The 11,777-nt window shown below is 38.2% G+C and overlaps 1 protein-coding gene across 1 annotated transcript; it reads right to left on the bottom strand.

Annotated features, from left to right (window-relative positions):
* Nucleotides 1-5,278: 5,278 nt before the first annotated feature.
* LOC130915261 (transmembrane protein 244-like) lies at nt 5,279-11,708 on the bottom strand. Its single transcript, XM_057835176.1, has 6 exons — nt 11,601-11,708; nt 7,455-7,540; nt 7,018-7,091; nt 6,822-6,947; nt 6,075-6,119; nt 5,279-5,994 (listed from the first exon to the last, which is right to left on the bottom strand). The coding sequence occupies exons 1-6, from the start codon at nt 11,631-11,633 to the stop codon at nt 5,903-5,905; spliced, it is 456 nt and encodes a 151-aa protein (XP_057691159.1). The 5' UTR covers nt 11,634-11,708; the 3' UTR covers nt 5,279-5,902.
* Between the last annotated feature and the right edge of the window lie 69 nt (nt 11,709-11,777).

Below are 11,777 nucleotides of genomic sequence, written 5' to 3'. Positions count from 1 at the left end.
AGGCTACATGGAACAAAAATTTGAAAAGCCAATTTTATACACGAAAAGCGTGAATATTTAACATACTTTAGAATAGGCCAGAAAGATATTTGAAAAAACCGTCATTATGATTTTTGGGGGGTTTGCGATACAATATACTATATTATATATATGATATTATATTGCAATATTAAAACTAGAAGAATTTTCACCAGATAACTTGAATAGCTCTGTTTGGAATAGGCCTAAATGATATTAGGAAAAATTAACATGGCGATACAGTATCTATAATGCCAAGGCTCCTCACTTACTTTTTGCATTGGTTGCACTGGTGCGCCTACCTTTTTTCTTAAGATGCACCCACACAAAATGTAGGCGCACAGACATTTTTCATTGCATCACGTTTAACGCCATACCAAAGACTGCAAGTTATATTGACAGGACGCGGGGCCGATTAATAGGGGACCTATCTCCGTCAAAGCTGACCGAGTGAGAACACGGACAAAGAGCTTTTTACGTTGAAAATGCTTGTGAATAAATGCTTAAATCCCTGAATTCTTTATAGATATGGACCTAAAACAAACTCGATTCTTGGTTAAAAGCAAAAAAACGGGCAGTCAGCATTTATTTTACCTAAATATGTTGAATGTGCTGCTAGTCCTTAAGCCATCGTGGCGCCGCCTTATCACAACAAAGAGCTTTTTACATTGAAAATTCTTGTGAATAAATGCGTGAACCCCTGAATTATTTATAGAATTGGACGTAAAACAGTCTGGATTCTTTGTTAAAAGAGCAAAGAAATGGGCAGTTAGCATTTGTTTTATGTAAATATGTCTAATGTGCTGCTAGTCATTGAGCCACCTTACCACCACAAAGAGCTTTTAATGTTGAAAATTCTAGTGAAAAAATGCTTTGAATTCTTTATAGATATGAACGTAAAACAGTCTAGATTCTTGGTTAAAAGCAAAAAAAAACAAACAAACAAAAAAAACGGGTAGTTAGTATTTATTTTACGTAAATATTGCAAATTATGACACGAATGCCGGAGCGGTTAATTTTTTCTATTGATTTTTTTCAAAACATTTCAAAATGCACGCATGGTACGAAAAATATAATAATTACCTTAAATCCTCGAACAGATCTCTCCCGAGACAATCCTTCCTGTTTGTATGCGGTACAACTTTTTTACTTTTTCAACCTAAATCCGGCATTGGATCGCTGCATGTGTTTGAGACTAACTGCAACTGGCTTCGACCGACCTAAGCGGAATGTGGGACGGCCCCCTACTTGAAGGCGTGGTGCAGTGTCTGGGGAATGTGTCCCGTCAATATCATTATGAAGTCTATGGCCATACTTTTAATCATGCTCCAAAACATTCATATAATTCATTCATCTTCTGAACCACTTATCCTCACGAGGGTCACGGGGTGCTGGAGCCTATCACAGCTATCTCCAGGCAGAAGGCGGGATACACCCTGAACAGGTTGCGAGCCAGTTGCAGGGCACATATAGACACACAACTATTAACGCACACACGCACACCTACGCACAATTTGGAGTGTTCAATCGGCAGTTCAATCAATTTTTGGGATGTGGCAGGACCCCGGAGAAAACCCACGCACTCCGCCTTCATAATGTAATTATTTTAAAGCAAGAATAATGTAGAAAAATGCTTGTCTTTATTAAATGCTTCATTGAGTGAGTCCACTCAAATCCACTCACTCAGAGTGGGCTGCTGCTAGTGTGTAACAAGCTTAACGATGATTAACACATTTGTGTTTTTGATCGTAGAGTTACCGAGTCTTCTCTTGTCAGATCAAAGCAACAAACTGGTCAATCATTGTTAACTTTAAGAAACGCCAATTCCACTGGTGACCAATACCCCTTTCCCACTGGCCCAAAAACCCATGTCAACCCGCTAACAATTGGCTTTTGGTGGCAGTGGGAAAGGTGCAGCGACCCGCCTCGACCCGTGTCAATCAACCCGCCAAGCGACCCGCCTTAAAATCACCTCGGCTCTGATCGCCATGCAGTGTGAAAGCAAAACCCCGGGTCAACAGTCAACACCCTAATCTACGTGGTGACGTAGGCTAGTACGTGATGCGTCATAACAAAAAACAAAAACCATGTGCTCTAGCCCGGATCCACATACGGCGAACAGTCGGTGTAGCAGCGTTAGCAATAGCCATAACAGATGAAACAAAGGCTCTTCTCCTCCTTCTGTGACGTACACGACTCCTTTCAATTTCAAACCAAAATTTACGTCCCCTACGTTGCCTCAGCACAAGCACAGTGTTGATCCTTTGCTGCATTTTGACCATTTTGCGGGCAGTAAAAAGCATGAAAACGGAGAACACAAACGGAAAGGAGGCTTCCATGTTGCTTTGCATTGTTAACTTCCTTGAACTGAATGAATTCGGTCGCACTTGTCGAAGCGCATCTTAGCGTGGTGACGTCACGCACCTTACGCACAGCTGAGAAGGGGTGGGGGTTAGACGGGTGAAAAAAAAAAAGACACGGCTTTTTTCGTCAATAGGAAAGGTGCCAAATGCCAATTGCTAGTGGGATGCATCGGCTTGGAAAAATGCGCGTTGACCCACTAGTTTCAGTGGGAATGGGGTACAAGTAAAACAATTTGGCCGCACTGCTTAGCAGGAGTGGGGGTGAGAGGCTGGAGCGCATTTTTCGTGTAAAAAAAAAATCAAAACATTGGGCCTACAGGCCTACTCTAGAAACAATATTCTCTCTCACTTCAGAGAAGAAGGTTTTACGGATTGCCATGCTTTGTGCTAAAATGGGAACAGGGGCATTTCAGGGGCCATTGAAATTAGAGGTGGGGCCTGTGCCCCTGTGGCCCCACCCCTAAAACCGCGACTGACGACAACAACAAAAACTCATTGTCATTGTCCAAATACTTCTGAATCTAAATAAATATATCAAGTGGCGTGGGAAGTGGGGGGCCGAGGGTGCTGCAGCACCCCCTGGTGTTGGGGAGAAAAAAAGTCTTTTTTTTTTTTTTTTTAAATCAATAAAGAAGACATTGAAACAATTGCGTATTTAATGTTGGGGATTAAATATACATGTTGAAAAACTGTTTTTTTTTTTTTTTTTTTTTAAATAACATGCTCAACAGCTTGCCTGCTACCAGGTCACGTTATATAAGGCACTATTGGAACAGAAAAAGTCAACTGTTTACAGAGGAGGTGTTAACATAGCGCAAAAACGAATTAGCGATTTTTTCTTTGCAAAAACGGTAAAATTTTCTAAAATTCATTTGGAGGTTGAATATAAACATGATTATGATAGTTTATATGATTATGATAGTTTATAACAGTGCCCAGCGAAGAAAAATTAGCTGCAGATTTAGACCGTGGGGAACTTCATAGCTTGCATTGTAGCCATATTATTGGTTGTTGTTGCTGTTGAGCTGTTGCCGTGAGGAGCGCTTTCGGCTATTCCTGTGCAATTTATTTGACTGTTCTGAAAAGTCTGAGTTCAGCTGAGGCTTATTGGGCCTCCAACACACACAGTAGGTGAAATAGAATGCTGTCTTTATAGTAGCCTAGTAGTAGTAGGATGTCCACTATCCAGCATGCGTGTGTACTGCCATTGTGCACTGTTTGTATGCAGAAAAGGCGCGAGCATAACAAATTTGGACCGAAACGACTGTTGTTGGATGGGGAAAAACAAAATAAGATCATTACCACCCCCTGCTGTGAGAGACTTCCAGCATCCCTGAATGTGTGCAATAGAAGAATGGCCAGAAGATTTGCAGCAATTTTGGCACATTTATGTCTTAGATAATATTAGGCATTACAATATACAGCAACATTCATATTTTGATGTTACATCCACAGCTTTCCAAGGAATAGAAACACATACTGTACAATGCTCATTAAAAATGTAATACAGAAACATCTGCTTGTGGTATCTATCTTCTGCCCTGTAAAAAAGAACATGCTTTGTTGCTTGCGCCAGTCATGGTAACAGTAAGGTAGCAAGCAAATTCACTATGCAAACAAAAAGTACTTGGTAAAGGGGTGGAGCATGGATAGCGGGAATGGAGCTCTTCGCACAGAAAACCACTGGAGATTTACACACACTTTACCAGTTTCTGTTTCCTCACACGATCAAAGCCTTTCCAATTGAGTTTGAGCCTTCATAAAGATTTTTTTTTTTCCAAAAGCAACACTAACGTAAGAATAAATATTGTTCCAGTGTCCACATCGTCAATGTGATTTAAAGCATCCACGGATTTTCCAGCTGTTAAACTCAACAGTAATTGACTGTTTCCGCTCTGTAACACAAGATGAGATCGTGCATCCACAGTGCATGATTACAGCGATAAGAAAAAATAATAATTACAGAATTTTAATACACATACAACACAACTGGAGATTATGTTCAATTTAAAAAAAGGAGATATTCATAGTACTGTAACAAAAAATACCTTATGTGTATTCAATCATCAAGTGAGATTATTTATGAGCATATTGACAACATATATCAAGTGCTAGAACAATATTCAAAGGAATAAACTAACTACAGTATACTTGAATATTGAAGTATGTAACAAGTGCTTACATTTTAAAAACTTTCTGTAATTTGCTGCTAAATGTGCAAGCCGAGGTTTTACAAAGACGATGTATGTCTTTGATAGTTAGTTTGGGCAAGCCTGTAAATACGGCAATAGGAATAATGGCACTATTTTTTTCAGACCTAAAAGGATAGGGCAGCATTTGGACATCGTCAGTCTGAAGAACCCATATTAGTAAAATTGCAGAATTTATGTCTATCCCCCATAATCATAGGGTATGAGAATCTTTCACTCTAATGGTAATCCAAAATGTTTAAACAGTATTACAAAATCAATTGGAGCTCACTGTATTGCTAACTTAATCCAACAAAGCGTATATGGCGGAAAACGCTCAGGTGACTTGAAATTCCGCTCTGAGACCCCCAATTTGGCCAAATTTAATAATTTTCCGATATGCATGTGTGATACATCATTGGAAAGCTTAAAATCTCAATTTTCTGGGGGAAAAAAAAATTTGAACAGGTGGGTTTTTAAAAAAAATAATAAATTTAAACAGCTATCTGGAGGTGAGAGCACACGAGAGCAGAATCACAGACGCCATGACTTTAACGAGATATCATCGCGTACTTCCCTTGTTTCGATCCAAAAACTCCATGTAGCATGTATCACTGAGTGTCAAGACACAGCTGTGAATGGCCACGGCTGGATTTTTGGGGGGATTTTATGCGTGAAACATGGTAATATAAGAAGGGTCGCGATGCAGAAATCGCAGACATCAAGGGGTGGTCGAGATTTTCTTTTTCATATATTTACCCTTTAAAACGTTATTTTTCAATTTTCTTTGTTTGGATCGATTATTTATCATCTAACATATCGGAAAAATGCGACAGTAACAAAAAAAAAAAAAAAATACATCTAAGCGATAGTTATGAGGTAGATATCCGTGACTTTTTTACAGACACCATTTTTTTCATTGTGACGTCATTTGTTTAAAAGTTTAAAATATGCAAGTGAATAATTTTTTTTAAGTTGTTTTCTTTTTAAAACGAAATATTAGATATCAATTAGTGATTCTAACCTAAAAATGACAGACATTTTGAATAATAAATATAATTAATTACCTTCGTTTTATGGCTTTATTGAAACAAAAGCTGTTGCGCGAGCTCTGTAAACGGGGGTTTCCAGGGTAAAACGGACAAATTAAAAATAGTTCGGGAGCTTAATGCGCCATGAATCTGCTATGGCAGTATATAGACATATTGTTCTATCAAATACAACAGTTGTTTTAGCTTAAAATACAGCAGTTTCTTTTAAAGAGGAGTGCAAGAGCAGAAACTGCTTTTTCAGTCTTGTCTGTGTTTTCCGCCATATTCTGACATTTAAGTATTAAATGGCAAACGTAACATAGCTTTGGTCATCCTGGCAGGCGAAGTAAGCAATCAGCTGACCGTTGCAGATCATCAGGAGCAAGCCGCAACCTATCAAACAATTAAATATTTAAAAAGAAATCTCTTACATGCATTTGCAAATTGTGTTTCGGCTGGGTAGTTCATCTCACCTAAAGCCAACCACCACTGCCATGTTAGGGGAAACTCCAGCATCACTGCAATGTGAAATATACATTATATAATATGTAGCACAGTTGTAAAACCTAAAGAACTTTCCTCACACTAGGTTAATGACTAATACTGTATGAGTGGATTCTAGGGATGTCCTGATCACATATTTTTGTGAGACCGAATCCCGTGATTTCAAGGACCTGCCGATATCGCAAACCGTCTGGAGGGTTGGCAGCAATATTTCATCAGACTTCCCATTCAAAATGTATTGGACGTCAATGACAGCCAATGAGGTAATACTTAAAAATAAAGATAAATAAATACATTTAAAAGACCCTTTTTTACCCTATTCCGATCCTTTGAAAATGATGTCATCAGGCCTGATTTCCAATCATGTGATTGGATCGGGGACATCCCTAGTGCACTGAAAAAATATCATCGTAACAATTTGCACTTACTTCTAATAAGTAAATTTTACTGCTTGTGAACTGAACTTAATATTGCAAGCAAAATAACTGGTGGATTTACTTGATAAAATCATTGTAACAATTTACACTTACTTCTATTAAGTAAATTTTACTACTTGTGAACTGAACTTAATATTGCATGCAGTAAGTAAATTTTACTGCTTGTGAACTGAACTTGATATTGCAAGCAGTAAAATGTACATAATAAAAGTAAGTGCAAATTGATACAATGATGTTATCGAGTAAACCCACCAGTTATTTTTGTCAGTGTGGACTCACCAAGGCTGGTGATGATGATATGCAGAAGTGTGACAGTGAAGGCATAGTCCCACACCCTTTTCTTCACGACGGCGGCAAACAGCAAGCCACAGCAGAAGTAAGTGAGCTCCAAGGACAGCAGGTTGACTGACAAACAGGAAAGAATGACATTAGCAGACATACTCCTTTGTCATCATGATGTGCTAAATGTGCTCACCTAGGTACTTCGAGGTGGAGTCCTCCAGCTTTGTTTTGAAGTCAAAAGGTATTCGGCCATCGAAGTTATCCAACCTGTGTTGAGTTTGAGCTATGTTAAGAGTTCAAAATTTGAACAAAAACCCCCAAAAAGTAAATGGCATTCACAACTACGAATAGTGCACAGCGTAAAAGAATACAGTATATCATCATTCGGCACACACACAAAAAAAACACTCATTTACCCCATACAGTTTTCATTCGTTCTATCATTTTTCTGTTATGTAACAAAAAATGTATTCTGAACCTGAAAATAATTTTGTACATTATTAATTTCTATATGGTAGCATATGGAGAGATAAGTACTTTTGAGTGGTACAATGCTAGGTTGAGCACTCCTGAGATAGACAACCATGTAACACGAGGGTGTCTTTATGTTCACGCGCAAGTAGTTCTCACCTGAAAGCACCGAAACAAACACTGGCAATCATGTAAAACAGAGCATAGAAGATGAGCAGGCACAGCAGCAGGTTGAACACTACGGTCTGTTGGATGGAAAAACAGATGGTGTTTGGTTAATATACAGTAATGCTCCTAAATCAACATAGAAGGAAACGTAGAGCTTTAATGTGTGAGCATCTTCAGCTCTGCATCTATAAATATGTCAAGAGCAGTGGTCTCAAACTCAATTTATACAAGAGCTGCTTTACATACAGAAAGAGGGTAAGAGTACTGCATGTTGGCTTTATTTTTGCCAGTGATGCTGACAGCGGCTGTCTCAGTTTCACCAATGAGACGTTACATCACAACCACATGACTCTATTATACCAATCAAAGGTAACAATGTTTTTTCTCCACTAGAGGGCACTCATGCTCTTTGAACGGGTGATGTTTCGTAGTGTTGTTCTGGTCTGAATTCAATGATTTTTTTCGTCTCATCTTTTTGGCCTAATATGGTCATGTACTATAATTTTCCGACTATAAGGCGCACCTGACTAAGCTTCCACCCACCGAATTTGACACGAAAACGGCATTGTTCAAAGATAAGCCGCCCTGGACTATAAGCCACAGCTGTCCTCACTGTATTATGGGATATTTACACCAAAAGATATTAACCAGTAACACTTTGACAGCAGCATCATAAGACTGTCATGAGACCAAATGAACCACCATGAAACTTTAAACCAATTAGCTGCAAAGCTTCATTTGGTCATCACCAGTGTGGTTAATAACGGCGTTAGAATATAACGGCGTTACCAACGGTGTTATTTTTTTCAGTAATGAGTAATCTAATTAATTACTTTTCTCATCTTGGCAACGCCGTTACCGTTACTGAGGCAGGAATTGCGTGCGTTACTATGCGTTACTAAGTTGGTTGAATAAAAAAAGTCTGAGAGAGACAGACTCACGGAGACGAGAGAGCAAAGCAGGAGTGGGGAAGACGCCGTTGCAAACGTGATGCTAGGTGGCTCCAATAATACCTGACTGTAGCCATAGCCTACAAACTACGCCCACATGATACGGTAGATATCACATATTATAGAACTAGATGCAAATGACAGACACGGCTGCATTGGCAACATGTTTTAAGGACTGCATGCGTTAATAAACAGTCGCCATCTTAAAGCAGTAAACCTCTCAGGAAGGCTCTGATGTAGAGATCCTTCCTAGCGTACCTAATTTTTTTTTTTTTTTTAATCTAAAATGCTCCTAAATCGGCAAAATCTTGACTTAAATCTATCTTTAAATGATTAAACAGTTTTAAAACTTACACATGTTGAAAGTAGACAGAAGGGAACCAATGCAGTAACGGGAGCAATTTTAACAACTTTAACAGTTGATTCACAACTTTAAATGACTTCCACACATAGCAAAGGTTACTATCTAGTTATCGCAATACCCTTGTGTCTAGTTAAGTGGAGGGTAAAGAATTGGGCTAGGGCCAATTGTCCACAAAACCCTTTAAACTTCACATTGCGTGACCTGTTTTTTTTGTGTGTTTTTTTGTTTTTTTTTTTAGAAAAAATTATCACTAGTTACTTTGCCAAGTAACTAATTACTCTTACATTCAGGTAACTGAGTTACTAACGCAATTACTTTTTGAGAGAAGTAATTTGTAACTGTAATTAATTACTTTTTTTAAAAGTAAAATTAACAACACTGGTCATCACTGCTCTCGGTCAACCCTGTTGTCGTCCAACATGCCTCCTAGCATGCATTGCAGCGCTACAGATGTAAAAAACAAATCCAAATTTATATTCTGTGCTAATCATTTCTGCAGTTACTGTTCCAATTGTTTAATTAATTGCTGGTTAAGGTATTTGGTAACACTTTATTTGACAATAGCACCATAAGACTCTCATAAGACCATCATAATTATGAAATGGCACTGCCATGAGCATCAATGAATGCTTGTGACAGATGTCATTTTGTGTCATCCGGCAAATTATCTTACTTTTCTATGGATGTAAAAGACAGGAGCTGGACATAATTGGAGTTAGTGACATAATTTGCCGGATGACACTTAATGATATCTGTCATAAGCATTCATTGATGCCCATGATGGTGTCATGTCATAATTATGACGTTCTTATGGCAGTCTTATGACACTGCTGTCAAATAAAGTGTTACCTATTATCCCAAATTAATCAACAAATCAGCCGCACTGGACTATAAAGACCATGATTCAAAATGAATGAAAAAAAGTAGCAGTTTATAGTAATAGGTTATAGTACAGTATAATAATAACAGTGCATATACTGTAAATGAAAATGCGCGGAGGAAAAAAAAACATTAAGAAAATCAGACATTCTAAACAGTAACTTACAATGTTACTCACTACTTGAGTATTCTTTTCAATAAATACTTTTTTTTACTTGCACTTCAGTAAATTTTTGGATGACTACTTTTACTTGAGTAATATTATTTAGAAGTAACGATACTCTTACTTGAGTAACATTTTTGGCTACTCTACCCATCTCTGGACATGACTTATGTGTTGTTTGTCACACAATGGCTAAGCTCCCAAATTGTGTCACTATCTGGGCATAAACATTATTTCCTAGTTTTAAGAAATGTGTGATTTACATGTGATTTAGCTTCTTCAAGCAACCATTTTTCACATGACGGTCGTTTTATACTAGGTCTTTTCCTTTAATTTAGATGAAGAAGGGGGTTGCAAAATACTGTCTTGCAGGCCACAATTGCCCCTGGGACCCAAGTTTGTGATCCCTGGTTTAGAGTCAAGGGCGTAGATTTGCATAGGGACGGTAGGGAAATACTGTAGCACTACCAACTTTTTAGGATTCTCAAATTGTCCCCACCAACTTTTAAGCAACCTTATTTGCATTATATAATGAGTTCTGCTATATAGGTGATTTCGATTGTCTTCCCGTATGTTGTAAGGATAGAAGTGACGGAACCATTATTAATGGAATTATTTTCATTATGTTCAGACTTACATTTATCCCTTTTCACTTGCTGAATGAGACAGTCCATTTTTTCCCGAAAACGTACGTTTGATTGGCTGATGACTTGCCGCCCCCAACACACACATGCACTCACAGTCCCAACAGAAATATAACATGTCAACAACATGACAACAACCTCCTCCACCCCTTTCACAGGGAAGGGATATTAGATGGGTTTTTTTCAGCCAGCAGCAGCCACTGTAGTTTTCATCTTTTTGATGAGTTTGGCTGTGCTTGTGGACAAAAACAGTAGTGTTTTACCTAAAGGAAGGCTTCATTTTTGTTATTTCCTGACTAAGACATTTTTTCAGTTGTATTTAATTTCTCTATTTAGACAGATAATGTTGAGTGGCAAATGTTTATTTTTTCTATTTCTGGATAGTTTGTATTGTGTATGTTTTGTAATTTGTGTTCAAATATTGCTCTTTAAATTTGCAAATAAAATCCAGACATTTATTCTGGAAGTTTTGAAAATGTTTCTTTATGAAAGTAAGTATAATACAGATTTATTTTGCAATGATCAATTAATTAGGTTCATTGATCATTATTAATGTCCCGTCCCCAACAAAAAGTGTTCATGCAGGTTATGCTGTTATATGGTCCCTACCAATTGTTTAGAGTGCTAATTCTGTGCAAATCAGGGCATTTAAGCCTCTTCTCTACATACATCATATAAAGGTAAGAGTATAAGCAATACTGACACTAAAATATGCAGCAGAATTAGACACATTTTATCTTGAGGGATTAATTAGTAATAAATCATTAGACGTCAATGTCAGTCCTATTAGACGGCAGTGCAGGTGCAAGTCTGTTGTGTGCTTCTGCAACCTATCACCTGTATTGCATCTACATTACAATAAAATGTCACTCACTACAATTAACTCATCGGCTGTTATTGACGGCACTAGACGCTGAATCCACGTTACAATATAGCGTCATTCACCACAATTAACTCATCGGATTCCACTGACGGCGCTAAATGTCCAATCCATTGTGCCTGGGAGATGCTCATTCACAATGGGATTGGACGTCTAGCCCCGTCAATGGCACTGAAACATGACTACCAGTCTTTTCAGTTAATGATAAAATATAATAGATAGAAATATTAGCATTTAGTGTTGCGTGTTAATTTTACCTTCGAGTCGACCGCTTTGTTTTTGAATGCCATCTCATGATGTCTTCACGTCAGCACAATAATGCTAATCCACCCCTCCTCATCTCGACCCCCTCATCATCCTCAATCCTCCTCCGCGGTCCTCTGCCGCCATCTAGAGGCGAAGGAATGTCAGGACCGAACGACTGCCGCCCGCTT

This window comes from Corythoichthys intestinalis, chromosome 4 (genome assembly GCF_030265065.1).
Source record: "Corythoichthys intestinalis isolate RoL2023-P3 chromosome 4, ASM3026506v1, whole genome shotgun sequence".
NCBI lineage: Eukaryota > Metazoa > Chordata > Actinopteri > Syngnathiformes > Syngnathidae > Corythoichthys > Corythoichthys intestinalis.
Note: the sequence above shows the minus strand (reverse complement) of the source record. Positions and strands in the feature narration are given on the sequence as shown.